Consider the following 16,305-nt stretch of genomic DNA (forward strand, 5'->3'; position numbering starts at 1 on the left):
CCCAAGACCGGCCCACCTGTCATGGAGCCAGTGACAGGACTGCTGCGGCCTGAGGCAAGATACCCGGACACCTGGTGACCACGTCCACTGTGTGCGCGTCGCAAGCGAATCCCCCCCCCCCATCCCCATCCCCATCCCCACTCCCCTTACCCGCTCCAAGCCAAGCATTGCCCCCAGTACCAGTGCTGGCGCAGCTCCCGAAGCGAGCACGGAACAGATACACCTCGGACAGCCTTCGAACATCAGCGTTCACTGCACTTCCGCGCTCGTACGCTTCGATATAGACGGGACGGCACAGCGAACCTTATTCCAGTCACCGTGCTTGTTGCCTGCGATCCTCGTAAGCCAGTAGTGCATCATAGACTAACCCGGACGTTGACGCAGCCAGGACTAAGACGTACGGGTGTGCCTGAAACAGCAGCTACTTCGATGGCGATGCCGTTAATCTTACCCTACGAGGCGAACGAATACTTCATCGACCTTATCAGGGAGCGGACAGCCATCTGGGATGTTGCTAGCCGGGACTACAAGAAGCGCGTCGTCACGGAGCTCCTCTGGAAGGACGTGGTGGAGGAGATGAAAAAGAAATGGCCTGCGTATGGTCCCTACTCAGCCGGTAGGTGTCTTCCTCTGTTTCTTTTTTTAAATCGATCAATGTGCTCTCTGGAGCCTTGTGCCTGGTATGGAAAGAATAAGGGAGGGTGGCGACGTATTGATTTTGCGAACACGTTCTGAAACATTTTGCATGCACTACTTGGCATATTGATGGCATTCGTGTGTGCGAATCGGTGCTATTAGCCTATTATTCGCCGATCATAAGCTTGGTCTATGTCCTCGCGTGAAAGGAAGGAATGGCCATGTTTGGCGATTAATCTTCGACGTTTTTCCCGCTTTAACGCTCCATCGATGGCGCCGCCTTCAAGGACTATCCAAATTTCGGTTTCAGGTTTTCTTCATTGTAATGATGCGCAAGGCATTACTATACGTGGACCACTACGTGGAGTTCGCCTATGACCACTAAATTTTTGATCGAATTCCTTCTCTCGCCTGGTTCGGTTTCGACAGCCAAGCGATGACTAAGGCGTGAAAGGTCAGTATAGTTCGCGCGAGGTATGAAAATGTGCAATGAATTCCTCGTTCTCCGCTCGTTTTGATTCCGGCTCTTCAGACAGGCTGGCTTTAGCGTTGTAGGAAGCGAAACGATGAAGCAAAGATTATATCGCTTTTTTTTCATGCCTTCCGTTCCCGCTGACGTTTGACGTCATAGTCATAATTCGGCATTTGAAACCAGAACTGTAACAGATGAGAAAAGAAATTCGACTATAAATTATTCAGCGGCTGTAGGCGAATACAATGTGATATCCTATGTATAACTTAACCATTACAACAAATCAGCATTAGTATTCGAGGAAGGGGAGAGGGGGATGTATGACGTCGCCAGTCAACCCAAACTCATTCTCTGCTCCCATAAATCCGTACTTGTCCAGAACGTGGTGTGGCTTATTTGATTACCCCTACTGACTTCGCTGCGGCTCTCAGGAGTGCCTTGTTCTGTTCCTTTAACTTCAATTCTCCTTTTGAACATTACGGTTCGGCCGTCACATGACCACTCTTCTAAATTATTTGCATGTTCTGTGAATGCCCGTGTGTTCTTCATTTTCGTGATTTCGGCATTCGTGATACCAAGATGTCACCTTTCTTGAGAGGTGATGTAAACAACTTATATCGCCAACTTTGTTCCTAATTTTTTATTTTGCACGACTTGCAGATAGTCTAGTCTAACGCCGCAACGCCAATTCCATATATCCTGCGATTCGTTCCAGTAGTTCTAAGCTGTTGATCAGTGAGCAGATTTATTAAATATTTCTTTATTAACCGCTGCGAGCCCTACTTGAAGTTCAAGAGGTGTTCATACGGAAGACTCCCGAGCAGAGGAATGTGCAGGAAGTCGCACAAATGCCGCTGGCCGGCCGCACTGCCCACCTCGCACCGGATTCGCTCGGGCAGCCGGTAGCCGAGCGGGACAACTATTACCGTACGAACCGACGTCCAAAACAGGTGAGGCCGCCATGGGCGCCTGCACAACGCGAAAGATACCCCGCTCCTGCCCGCAGAGGGTGCCGATTATGCCAAGCGGTATTAGAACGGGGGATGAATCGTTCCCCAAGCGGGGGCAATCTCGCACCACGAGAAGCCTTCGTTTGTTTGGCCGGTATACCATGCTGTCTCCCCACACATTTTTTTTTAGCGGCAGATGCTGACGAGAAAAAATTGGCTGTGGTTTAGCTCTGCTTAAAGCTGGAGTGATGCGGGAGCTACATCTCCCGTCCTCCCCTTCACTCTCCAACTTGGCACCGGAGGCCCTGCCGAGCCGCCTATTATACACCATTTTACGAGGAGCGAGCAGGAGAGGGAGAAATACTCTCAAACACGTGCGCTGCGCGACACCCCACTGTTGCCGTCCTCCCCTGGGCTGATAATCCGGCGCGCGGAGCAACGTCCGCGGCTGCTTAGCTACCGGTCAAGCGCGTGTTTGCGTCTGTACAACAAAAGCAGCAATGTTGTACGGAACACGAACGTCTTCTAGACATCACTGTTTTATTGTCGGTTGCGGAAAAAGTAGACGAAAGTAGAAAAAAACAAACGCCGCCAGTATGCACGCGCATCATTTTATGCGAAGGTCTCATCACGTCTGCGGTGTCCATTCACCGTTTTTTCGCCGGTCCCGAGTTGCATTGGCAGTGGACGTAGTTGGTGAACGAAAAATACTTGCGCCAACAAAAAGATTAAACGTTAGCGCACTTTGTGAACGAAATGCAGACAAACAAACCCACTGCCTGTGCCTAATATCGGGCGCGGAACGAAGCGCAGCGCGTGGGTAGCGTTGGTTACCAAACTATACTCTGTGCATAATTTTAGGAGATCAAGTATTTGGACGGTCTTGGCAGAGCTCTTTTAATTCAGCAGTACACTATGTGAGTACTTCACAAATTTGGCCACAACGTCGTTTCGCCGCCCCACATGATCGTCAATATATCGTTCGTGCAAAAATCGTTCGTACATATCGTTCGTGCAAAAATACTAATTTAATTTGCACAGCATAGCATGAATAGAAGCGGTGACATGAACTTTTACCCAACTGCAAAGTGAGGAAAAATGCAGCCATGGCAACGTAAGATGAAAAAATACACGGCATGCACAGGACGGTAATCGCTGCCATGCATTGGAATAAATTATTCGACTGAAATCGCATCGAATGCACTGTAAAAAAAAAGCCACACTATGCATAACCGTGCCAGAAATACAACAAACGCAGCGACTTGAGCAGTGCAGTGCCCGACCCGATTGAGATTGGAATTCTCAACACAGGTGCGGCGATTCTGCCTGTCAGTAAGTGGTAATAGCGTTCCATTAGCGTACCAACCTAATAGATCGTGTAATTGCACATTTTCTGGTATTTGTGCACCAGTTAGTACTGGCGGGAGCGGAGAAGGCGAGAATGCGAATTGCTATCAGTCAACTGGCTTCTATCGCTCGTAGTGCGAACAGCCCTACGCAAGCGGCAGGAGGGGCCGAATTGCAATTTCATCGCGCGTATCTCCGCAAAAACATTCTAATCATCAGAAGTGGATTCGTTTCAGTCACGTACTCGCTGTTTCCAAAATGTTCAGTTTGTAAACGGGGTACTCTGTTGCAAGATCAGCATCTAAACTGTCACACTTGCCACGTCCAAGCAGGCAGCGAAACCGTTCATGAAAAACTGCGCTCCACGAAAAACTAGATATTCACTGCTCTCCGCAATCTTGTGTTTCAACACATTTTGCTTTCGTTTTTCTAACATGCAACACCGTGCCGCATTTGCTCTACAGGCAACCGGTGACAAAAACTACATGCGTGAACTGCGAGCATGGCACTCACCGATGCTGATCATTCGCTGCGTCGAGGAATGGTCGCTTGCTCCCAGTTGGTTATTGCAGGAGCTAAAACGCGAGGATGGAAACGAGGCGAACGCCCACCCAAAATTTCTAGGCTTGGCAGGAATAAAACGGGCGAATGACACTTTCAGAGATCGCACGCTGCTTCTGCCGCAGCCCACGGGCTGCAAATTATCAGTCCAAGATGGCGTCGGCGGTAGGCGGCGCTCGAGTAAAACAAACATGGCGGCGCCCAGGTATCGAAACAAAAATCATGTCTCTCCACTCCACCCACCCCCCACTCAACACGGCGCGTGCGCACAGCTGTTGCAGCTTGGTTTCGCCGGCGCGCAGCACTGCCGGCAGCAGCAGCCGCTCCGCACCACGTGACCAACCGGCTCGAGGTCACGGACCTCAAAGGTGCTACGCTTCAGGCTCTAAGAGCTGGTGTACTGTAGCTGTCGCTACAAAAAGACCGGGCAGCAGAGGCAGAGCGGTAAGGGTCTCAAAGAGAGAGAGGGGATAGAAGGGCTACTGCCAGGCTGAAAGAGCTGGGCTGGGCCACTATGAGGACAGCGCAGGGAAAAATAACAAAAGACAAGAGGGAAGAACTGAATAGATGTCCGAAAGGAGATGAGGGATAAAAGAAGCCAAAAAAATAGCACTCGCATCAGACAAGCACAAAACGGCGGCAGCGGACAGCACCCCACACATGCCAAAGAAGGCGAAGTGCCACCTCAAGTTGCGGACAGACGGAGATCGTACCGACTGAGGGAACCATCCCTCCACCTTCGGTGACGTGCGCCGGAGCGAAATTGGGATAACGTCGCCGCTAGAAGGCTTGATGGGCGTGATGTGCGCTCAATTGCCCTTGCTTGGGGAGGGATTCCATAGCACGTCTGGTTACCGCTATTACGGTTAAGTTAGCCGAAGAGATTCATTACACTCGCCCACTTTACGGCAAAGGCTTTGACGTCGTGTCTTCCTCTGACGTGATAGTAAAAAAAGAAAAGACAGGTAGCAACAAGGCTTGGCTTGACCCTCTGCGCAAAACCAGCTAACCGGCGAAGTTGCTATGGGAATTCAGCAGGTTTGGCAATGTAGCGCACAGGAAGGGTTGTATTACGGGCAAAGCACATCAGTTGCCGGAACCACCTCTAGCTATAAGGAATCGCTTGTGGTGACATACGCAGCACGAAAAATTCCGAGGCGGATCTCGACACACGACGCGGAAGATATTAATGAGCAAGCTCAAGAGGAAAACCACGAATTGGTGTCTGTTGCTGCCAGGGTAGTGGTACGTTGTGCTCGGTTTTCTTGTTTTCGGAAGGTTTGAATGGTGCGTGTTGCACGAACAGTGGTACCAGTGAAGTTTTGTGATTTTTCTTCGTTAATGAAACCGCTGCATAGCGCTTCCATCTGCAGTAAAAGCTATACATGGCGAAGTAGCTTTTAGCTGCTCGCGCCGTGTTCAGGTACGGTCATCGTTCAGCGCATCAGCTATGGTTTTTGCCGTCTTCCCTGAGTGTTTGATGTAAAGGCGCATGTGCCATTTTTTCGAATGGTTCTGATGTTTTGGCTGCCCACAACCTTGAGGAGAACATATGGGAGAGCAACAATGGGAGAGGTGAAAAAGCAGCACTAGAAATTTGCTTCGCGCGTCACTCCGCAGATGAAGCGGCGCCACATTGCAGTGGGGCGTTCTGCACTTATGCTACCATTCAAACCCTAAGGAGCTTCTTTTCAACTTCATTTTTTAGAACCGTGAAGCCAAAAACCGCGCAGATGTGTCTGCAAGGAAATGTTGTCATGCTAGAATACTTGCATGGCTTCTGGGTCGACCAGAGGAAGACTGGACATCGAACCATGAGCTACACCAGTGCTGTTCAGATTACTGTCAATGTTTTACATCCCAGTGTACACTATTTGCATGATGTTTCTGATTAATGACGGGGGCCTTTTATACAAGTATTGTCATATACCAGTGGTTGTGCACCCTGTACATATGATACTGTCATTGAACGACTCTAATAATCTAGTTTCCTGCCTATTATTTCTTCACAGTTACTGGCGGTTTCGTTGCCAGGGGATTCTTCTTCGCGTTTGGGTCTCAATGAGTACACATGCTTTCGTATTTTCTTCTCACTTTCTCTACCAGGTTTTGCTGTTAATGTAATGAGGTCCAGACACTGAGCTCTCCACACCTCCTTCATTAGCCAGTGACCTTCCAGCTAGCATCAAAATTTGTCATTAAACTTTAACCATTGCTGCCAAGCATTAGTCACTTATGTCCTATAGCATTTCTTCTTCAGAAGCTGAATTAAAAACTTTTCTCAGGAAAACACCAAAGGCTGTGTTGAGATGAGCTAGTTATTGAGTTGATGTTTGAGGTATATCAACCAGCACAAAAAAAGACAAGTAAAGGAGACAGGTATCAAGTCCTCTATACAGTCCATGGACTTTTCTATCTAGTTAACATGTCTCAAGCAACGGCATTTTGGATTACATACTGTTTTCATGCCGCTTTTACAAAGAACATATCCTTCTCGACGCAGCACAAAGTGATTCTTCATTTGTACAGAGAGAATACAAGCTGTAGTACATGCCTTCAGCAGGGGAGTTCTAGAAAGTGATCAGCAGATTTGAATCCTGTAAATTTGAGCAGTGTATGACACCAGGAGTTCCTTCGTTTTCCCATGTGTATTTGCGTAAGCAGCATTAGGAAGGGAAAAAAATGAATTATGTTAGGAACTAGTTGTGGGCTGATTAAACCTGGGAGAGAAGCATTAAGCACAAGTACACTTTCAAGCATACAGACAACATTCTTAGCTTGTTTTTCTTAATGCTGAGTTGTATACTTTATCCCGCATTCAAAGCTTTTCAAGTTAGATGTAGTTGGCGCAGCATTACAATGTCTGTTCTTTCAACACTCCAAACATCTGCTTTCAAGCGGCGTTATTTATTTATTATTGGTTGTCCGACCAAGAATTGGTGTTCGCACACGCAGGTGACAGCGACAGCGCAGTTAATCACAGGCGCAGCTGCAAGAGCCCTCTTAGAGCAATGATAAAAAAAGGCACTACTCAGAATAAAAATATTAGCGAGGCACTCACGACACCGTACATGCGTCAGTGCGAAAGCATTGACTGGCGCAACGGCGGCTGTCGCCGCTGGGTAACAGCCGACAGATGTGACGTCACCACTCCTACCGGAAGCTGTCAGTCAGTTTCGTCAGTTGTCAGTCAGTCGGGTTGGGATCAGCGGTGCCTAAGTGTGGCTAGCTATGGCTTCCTCCGGATTCGGTTGGGTTATAGACTTATGATTGGATCATGGACTTTTCTCGATTTACTACATTGCATTATGCATTTTCGAAAAAGGATTGTCCATTGTTTCGATAGTTATGAACTGTTTATGGATATTTATGTGGCTAGTGTTGGATTGGCTATGGATCTGTCTTGTCGGACGAGGGCCACTAATGAGTCAAGAAATGCTTTCGCATTAAAACGCAGTCAAAAAACACAACTGCACAGCGCAGCAAGCGACTATTACTGCTGGTGCTGCTATACGCAGCTGCGGCCGACCGGCTAGGCCGAAGTGGCGGCCATGTCCGGAACAGTAACTAGATACCAACTCATTCATTAACTCATCAACATTTATTCATTAATCTCCACATCAATGTTGAATACAAATACATTATATTCACTACATAAATAATACAGAAGGATGTCCCGTAGCAGAAGGCTGTCGGGGGCCTGATAGAACAAAGAAAGTGGTGCAATGACGCACAAATCGGAAGCAGTGTATCAGGTAAATATTATAAATATACAATCTAGAAAAAAACAAGGGTATCAATAAAACTGCAACGATAAAATATGTAGAATCCGCAGTATGGTGGTGCCCAATAACTAAAAGAATAAGAATGGCGAGGAGCGCATATGGCAGGTTCTCTCAGATAATGAATGGCAGTTAACCAGTCGCCCTCAAGAGAACAGTATACAACAGCTATATCTTACCGGTACTCACCTACGGGGCAGACACGTGGAGGCTAACGAAAAGGGTTCAGCTTAAGTTGAGGGCAAGGCAGCGTCCTAAGGAAAGAAAAATGATAAGTATAACGTTAAGAAACCGGAGGTGGGCACAGTGGGTGAGGGAACAAACCTGGGTTAATGGTATCTTAGTCGAAATCAAGAGGAAGAAATGGGCTTGGGCAGGGCATATAATGCGAAGGCAGAAAACCGCTGGTGCTTAAGGGTAACGGAGTGGATTCCAAGAGAAGGCAACAGTAGCAGAGGGCGGCAGAAATTTAGATGGGCGGATGAGACTGAGAAGTTTGGGGGGATACGGTGGGCGCAGCTGGCTAAGGACAGGGTTAATTGGAGAGATATTGGACAGGCCTCTGCCTTGCAGTGGGCGTAGTCAGCCTACTGATGATAATCATAAAATCCCCTGTGCAGGGAGCAGGGAAATGGGGATGGGACCGGTCACTGAAAAGGAATAGTCGGTGAGGTGAAATGTAAAATGTGGGTATTCCTGCGGATCCGTCTGTGACGTGTGTTTGGGTGATAATTGAATTTGGTGACGAGTAAAAATCAGATAAGGTTTTGTGGTGTATATATATATATATATATATATATATATATATATATATATATATATATATATATATATATATATATATATATATACATACATATACACACTCTAAGAAAAAAGCCGCCCCAGAGGGGAGTAACGAATACTTTAGTCCTCAAAACGGCTCGTTAGTCCCTAAATTTGTACACGCCACTCTTCTTGCCACAAATGCGCGCCGTGCGTAAACTCAACGGACTAACTACCGAGAAAGAGACTAACCGGGCGCGAACCACAGCATAGCAGCACGCGAAAATCGCGCGAGAAGACCCCGACTGCAATAGTACTCGATTTTTGAAGCGCAGGACGTGATCTAACGCCAGTGAGAGCATCGCCGCTGCCTGTGGCGAAGCCGATACCCTTTTGCGCGAGAAAAAGGCTTCATGCAACCGAAACGGCTGGCAGCTGTGCAAGTGCATAAACAGATACTATGAGCTTCAATACGTGTCGAATGTAAGTTGTAAAGGTTAGGGTTAAGCAAGTACACGTAGTTTCATATCGTTGCCGTTTGTTTACGAGCTTATGTGATGCTGCGCGAGTATCGGCGATACATAGCGAACCGGAGAGTGGCAAGCAGTCAATTCGCTGTCACCGCTGTCCGCCAGTAACAAAAAACGAAGTGAACCATCGCCTTCTATATTTGTTTTCAAAAGGCTGTAATGTGAACCTGCGAATTGCAAGAAATAAGACCATCTTATAAGCAAAAAAAGAAACGAAAAGAAAACAACTGTTGTGGTTGTGAAGTACCGGCCGTAATTTACGAACAGTTCGCCACCTCTTTTTTGGCCAAAACGTGATTTGGACCATTGTGCGGGCGCATTAAGGCTTACCGCAGGTTGTTGCAAAAGCATATGACAAAAAATCACCATACTGTGCTCAAAACAGCAACACGTTTGATAACAATTTCAGCGGTAAAGACAGACAATATGTGTGTTTCACATATAAGGATTTTATTTTCAGCTACGGACAGTCTGTTGTGGTGGTCTAGTCATAGCCGCGCTCGGCTCATAATGCAAAGGTTGTCGGTTCGGGTCCTGGTGTTTGTATGTATGTTTGTTTCTGTTTCCTTTATCGCAGTTATGTGTGTCAAGCTCTGTCGGAAACTCTTCCCCTCTTAATTACGCTGGAAATCATGGGTCGTTTTCTTTTTTTTTATTAAACGTCTGCTCCCGGGGACTAACTGTTGCACCCTTTCCAAGGGGACCAACAGTTACACCCTTTGCACTTAGTCCCGAAAAGGAGGAATGCCAGAGGCAGGTCAGTTAGTCCCCAAAAAAACTTACCTCTTGGCTCCTGTTAGTCCTTTTTTCTAAGAGTGTGTGTGTATATATATATATATATATATATATATATTTCTTATTGTGTTTTCATGATTTAGCGTTATATGGCACCGTGTGTCTATCACTGCCGCAGCCACTTTGCGGTCACTGTTCAGAAGCAAGCGGCGTGGTTACCGGGCAGAGAGACAGAAAATCCAACCCAAGAGCGGCGAGAAGTCGGTCAACGTGTACACCGGAAAATGGCGCTACTTCCGGTCGATGTCCTTTTTGGAGCCGGTCCTGAAGAACCGGGGTCCCAGCTGGACGGCTGTCGAGGAGGTCCCGCAAAGGAAAACGGTAATCATTTGTGTCTGCGCATCCAGCGTTCCACACGCTTGGGTACGGCAGTCACGCACCCACTTTTCCTTTTACGCCAGTTTGCGAACTCCAGCGTGAACGATGGATGGATGGATTGACGGGATTGGATGGATGGGATTGTATGGAGGGATGGATGGGATTCTATGGAGGGATGCATCGTATTGGATAGATGGGATTGGATGGATTGATGGGATTGAATGGATGGTATTGGATTGATGGTTTGGATGGATGGGATTAGATGGATGGATGGGATTGGTTGGGTGGATGGGATTAGATGGATGAATGGGATTGGGTGGAGGGATGGGAATGGATGGCGTTATGGGATTGGATGGAGGGATGAATGGGATTGGATGGAGGGATGAATGGGATTGGATGGGATTGGATAGGATTGGATGGAGGGATGGATGGTATTGGATAGATGGATGGAATTAGATGGATGGGATTGGATCGGATGGATGGATTGGATGAATGGGATTGAATGGATGGGATTGGAATAATGGATGGTATTGGATGGATAGATGGATAGGGCTGAACGCTTTAAATCGGGCTGTGGCTCAACCCACCTAGCCATTACTCGTGAAATTTCACTCTTGTCTTGATTTTAGCCATCAATCAGATAACCTTCGCTTGGTTACTTCTATCCGCTTAAAATTCATTACTCTTTCACTGTCCTTGAACCCCAATGCTTTGAATAAATCAGCCCCACTGCTTTCAGCTGTAGAGTGCAGCCCTTTACAGAAATGTATCAAGTGTTCAGCCGTTTCCTCTTCCTCTCCACACGCACCTCCCAACGTGCCCATCTCGTAGTACTTCACTCGATATGTCTCAGTCCGCAGAACTCCTGTCCTGGCATCGAACGACAAGGAGCCTCCCCTACAATTATCGTAGATATTTTCTTCGGTGATTTCCTGCATAAGCATTCAGTATGTTCTCAGTGCCGATTTCTTCAGTACCCCTTATTTTTTTCAACAGAGCCCTCTCTCTATACGAGGTCTGTTAGAAAAGTATGTGACCTTATTTTTTTGCGAACACCTGATGAATATGAAACAAGCGCGCTTGCACCAGCAGACCTTGAACCGTCGTGCGCATGCACAAATTTTTTCCCGCCTGCCGATAGCGTCAGTCGCTGGGAGGCAGCGTTTGAGTGAGGCAGTGCGCAGTGCTCTCGTCGGTTTTTCAGTGCAAGCAAAATGGCGGTGCGACAGGAGCAGCGCTAATGCATCAAATTTTGCCAGAAACGGGGCGACAGCCAAGTGGAAACCATTCGGAATATTTAGACGGTTTTCGGTGACGATGCTTAGAGCAGCACACAAATTAAGCAATAGTACAACTGGTTTAAAGATGGCCGCACTTTGGTGGAGAGCGAGCCACGCTCCGGTCGGCCATCAACATGCCGAAATGGCCAGGTCACTGCCGAAGTGAACGCTCTGGTGATGCGGGACCGTCGTGTGACTATCCGAGAAATTGAAGAAGAGGTGGACATCAGTAGTTTCTCTGCACATTCCATTATCACCGAAGATTTGGCCATGAAGAGGGTTGCGGCGAAATTCGCGTCGAAGCTGCTCACGGTGGAGCAAAAGCAACTTCGTGTTGAAGTCTCACAGGACACGCTGGATTCCACAAACAGTGACCACGACTTCATCAACACCATAATCACTGGTGACGAGTCTTGGGTGTACGGGTACTACCCGGAAACCAAATCCCAGTCGTCACAGTTGAAGCATTCCACGTCCCCAAGACCGAAGAAGGCCTGCCAAATGCTCAGCAACGTCAAAGTGATGCTGACTGCTTTCTTGGACTCTCGCTGTGTGGCACACGACGAGTACGCACCCCAGAGGATCAAACACTGACGAAAGAGTACAACAGGAATGTCCTCCGTCGCCTACGTGATGCTGTGCGGCGCAAGAGACCGGAGTTGTGGTCAACAGGAAATTGGCGCATCCATCACGACAATGCTCCTGAACATTCTTCGCACTTGATTAAGACTTTTTACCCTGTAGTTCAAAAGGCTTCTTACTCTCTGGATATGGCCCCCTGCGACTTCTGGTTGTTTCCCAAAATCAAGAGGTCATTGAAAGGAGCTCGATTTCAGACAAGAGAGGACACTATGGCTGCAACGACAGCTGAGCTAAACTCCATTTCGAAAAAGGCCTTTTCGGAATGCTTCCAACAGTGGCAACACATCTGGGAGAAGTGTGTTGAGTCCCAAGGAGACCACTTTGAAGGTAATTAGATTTCCAACGCTCCAGTTATGGCATTTTTTTTTCTTCAGCCAAAGGTCGGATACTTTTCTAACAGACCTCGCATTTAACCTTTTTCTTAACCGATAATTGCTGATTTGCCCCCCGACACAGTCCGTGGAGGCACAGCCATTTAGCGGCGAATTGTAGCCACTTCAAGACGGTGAGTATTCACGCTATCAGAACAGTCGTTAGCTCTCGCGTCATGGAATGTGAATGTACGACTTGCCAGACAAAATTTGATCGGAAGTAGGTATGCAGTTTCTCCTGCAAAATGTGTCGGGCACAAAGTTTCAGAGGATCACCATTCTCGGTGACTTTGTGTAAGGAAATAATTTTAACATATCTGCGTCAGCTGAAGCCTGCCTGACATGCTTTCAGTGTCGCTGTGCTTGATGCCCAAGCAGGAATAGAAAAAAATTCTATGGAGTAGGCTATTTATTCCTCGTTTACGACTGTGAATATGCTAGTCCGAGTCCCATTGTTTCCGTTAAATTTTTACGACCTTTTTTCTTTATTTAGAATCTACCCCACACCTCTGTTTTAAATGTTTAGGTCAAACAATGTGATGCTTAGGAGCCTAAACGCATTTTAGGCACCTGTGAGGCGAGTTTTTTTTCGTGGTCTTTCCCTCATAAATGGTGAAATAGTTTATAATTCAATTTATAGCGTTGAGCTGCAAATTACCAGCGCAGAACTAATTTATACCCAATTTTGGGTGTTTATTTTTCTAATTAAGCCCATGGGCTGCTTATCGTATCAGCCTGCATGCAGTTATGCTGGTGGCATAACTGCAGACGTGAGGTCGACAAGTGTTGAAGGCACGCAAAGCGACTGGATATATAAACTAAATGGACCCAGTTGTTTTGACGCAGGCCAGGCAGCGCGGACAAGTTCTCGTCGACGATCCTCAGCCTATGCCATCAGTACTTTCTTGGCTGTTCCCCATCAATGCGTCTGTGGGGATGCTGAAGCGGTATCTGTCGCGACAGCCCATGTCGTCCCACTTCCTCGATCCGAACGGGCCAGCACGGAAGTGAGCATGTGCTCGCCGCAGCATGGCTGTCGCTCAGGTAGCTGACTATATCATAAGAGAAGGCCGATGCATCGCGGCGCCGGAGAGTACCTAGCAAGGAGATTAGAATGAGTAACTGGCGAGGACAGCGGGGAACAGCGGGCCCAGGACAGGGCTACTGATACGTTGGACACACCTCATATTTTAGTGCGGTAGCTCTGAAACCCCCAATCCGACATTTCGCCGATGTTTGTCTATCCCAAGACTCTTCCCGTGACCTTGACGCTGCTCGGGAAGTGCAATCTCGGTCTCAAGAGGCTCATTAGTGGCAGCACCTGCCATTGCAGGGCAGTGGCGCGTCGCTTAATCGCCGCACCGCTTAGCCACGAGTGGTATGAGGACTTCCAGCAATCTGTGAATGCAAAGTGGAGAACAAGTAATTCGGCATACATGGGCATTAACCATTTACTATTTCGCATCACACCGTTAAAGGGACACTGAGGAGAGCACTATTAATATTTTTTTATAGTAAAATCCGATAGTTCGGCATGTCATGGCTTTGTTGCCACTTGGCCGGCAGCGAAAGATGCATTTATTTCTAAGAAATTTGGAATCGAAGTTGAAAAAGTTTTTCCCGCCGCTCTGATTCAAACTTGGGATTCGTCTATGACGACAGAGGACTAAGAGACGTGAAACATGACGTGCACATGACGTAACGCAGACTCCGTGATTTCTGACGGCCAGCAGTGCGGCCTGGCAGCAGCCGAAAAGAAAGCTACCGCCGGCCGCACGTTGAAGACATCTATCGGCTATTGCGGCCGTCGCTACAGTCGCTTCGATTACGTTTGCACTGGCGTTTTGCCAGCGTTACGATGGATCTCGTTCTCGAAGTCGTCAACGAAGTTCTCGCAAATCGACACCTTTAGCATACCGTGTACCTTGTTACCGCTAGCGGAATACCGGGAGCCCGCCTACCGCCGGAAAACAGGCGCTGATTTGTCCCGATGCTTCAGGAGCGCGCGTAGCAGCCGGGCACGTGGCGCCATCTGGCGACGTCAAGGAGATTTGCGCATGCATTGGCTGCGCCTCAGTGATGCATGACTTCTCGGTTCCTGGTGTTGCTAGAACGAATGGTTCTAGCAACACTGTTTTGTTCTATGATCTTATCACGCTTGTACTTGCGAGTTTGGCCTGTGGCGGCGATAGCTGTATTTTGGTTCTTGCTCTTTTCTACGTTACAAGAGCTTTGTTGTCAGTATGAGTGGCGTTTTTGTAATCAGGAGCTGGTATTCTGTCGATACAAGCCAACTTCAATTTCTCCTCAGTGTCCCTTTAAGGACATGCCTATCTCCGAATTCGGCGATCGTTGTCTTGAGCCTGCCTGACCCTGAAAACCGGGCCTGGAACTGAAACTGAACTGCTAGCGCCCCTAATTCTCATTAGGCCTAACCACGCTAAATCATCCGGCATTTTTGTTTTTTAGGAGACGTACCCCGCTGAAGGTGATGATCAACTCTGCCTAACTTTCACTTTCAGCTCCATACATAGTGCACCCAGTTAGTTGAGGGCCATTTTGATCATATCGACGATACCGGCACGTCTGTCGCTGGCGTTCAGTGCTTTCACAATAGGGGATATTCAAAATTCCGCAAGTGCGCTTTCCTGCATAACAATGCTGCCCAAAACAAGATGGCTGACCATGCGTTTCCAGCTGAAACAAAGCAAGAAAGACTAGTTTTTTTTTTTATTCTTCCAAAATACGTTTCTTACGTTCTATCCACACTTTTATCGCCTGTCCTGTAGCCCACGTAGTTTCTTTATAGCGAAGTCGGCGATCTTGTTTTTGGCAACATAGTTATGTGGGAAAGCGCACTTGCGGAATTTTGAATGTCCCCTATTGCACATCCTTTTTTTCTGCGTTTCGTTTACAGGAAATTATGCGTTCTTGTTATCTCTATTCTGTAGCCACCTCCGGAATCCATCGATGAGGTCCCGCTGCCTAAAGATCTGCGCAAGGAGAAGGTACAGCCACGCATAGTCAGCACCAGCTCAATGGCAGGCGAAACTTGGTCTTCTCCTGATGTGTGCCAGACCCCGCTTGACTTCAGCTTGAAACGTCCGAGAGAGCCCGATGCCCCCTCGACGGAACAGTTCGAGTTGGACACGGGAAGCGAACCTGCCCCTAAAGCAGTGCGAACTGACGTGGAAACTGCCGACTACAACGATGCTGCGATGTACTTCGGGAAGTCTGTCGCGGCGTTGCTTCAGTCCCTCAGCCCCAGAAAACTAGTCAGGTGCCAGGCCGAGATACTTGGTGTGATTGAGAGACACCTTGAGGAGTGAACGAATACAGTTCTGTAACTCGCTTCATTTTGTGGCACCGAAACCGGAGTGCATAAAACACTTTTCTTCTACTTGCTTGCGTACGTAACATTTTCTGCAGAAACTACTGCAGCGAATCAATGATAATTTTGGCGTAAGTCATTATTTACGTCATCGGACCGTCTACGCTACACTAAAACGTGCGCAGTGCATAACGCGTGTGAAGGTACGGTCTTGATGACAGGAAGAGGCGGCTAATTTTTCTTAGCGTGTTTTTTTTTTATTTGAAATGACTCATAAGACTTTACTAAATATGAATGACCAAATGAAACTCGTCTTCTGTTGGTGATTTGTTCATTAATTTGGTTTCCTTGCCCTTGTTGTTTTGGTCTCGGCTCAGCAGTCAAATAGAACAGTGATGTCATAACTAGGTACGGGATCTTTTGAGTTTACCCGCCATCTGCCCATACTTCTGCGCATTTTTTTTCATTCTTCGTCCAGACTGCAAAAGACTGGAATGATCTTCCCGTTGACGCCATGCACCATTC

General features: G+C 47.6%; 1 protein-coding gene across 1 annotated transcript; it reads left to right on the top strand.

Moving 5' to 3' along the window:
* Positions 1-435: 435 nt before the first annotated feature.
* LOC149328678 (uncharacterized) lies at positions 436-15,778 on the top strand. Its single transcript, XM_089559064.1, has 3 exons — positions 436-616; positions 9,957-10,159; positions 15,401-15,778. The coding sequence occupies exons 1-3, from the start codon at positions 436-438 to the stop codon at positions 15,776-15,778; spliced, it is 762 nt and encodes a 253-aa protein (XP_089415190.1).
* The last annotated feature ends 527 nt before the right edge of the window (positions 15,779-16,305 follow it).

The sequence above is a fragment of the Amblyomma mixtum genome, chromosome 9 (assembly GCF_055824585.1).
Source record: "Amblyomma mixtum isolate Tamu chromosome 9, ASM5582458v1, whole genome shotgun sequence".
NCBI lineage: Eukaryota > Metazoa > Arthropoda > Arachnida > Ixodida > Ixodidae > Amblyomma > Amblyomma mixtum.

Excerpts from the sequence above, each read along its gene's own strand:
- LOC149328678 (XM_089559064.1), top strand. The coding sequence starts at position 436 with ATGCCGTTAATCTTACCCTACGAGGCGAACGAATACTTCATCGACCTT. Across the intron at positions 617-9,956 it reads GTATGGTCCCTACTCAGCCG|CCACTTTGCGGTCACTGTTC; the intron begins GTAGGTGTCTTC and ends TCACTGCCGCAG. Across the intron at positions 10,160-15,400 it reads AGGTCCCGCAAAGGAAAACG|CCACCTCCGGAATCCATCGA; the intron begins GTAATCATTTGT and ends TCTATTCTGTAG.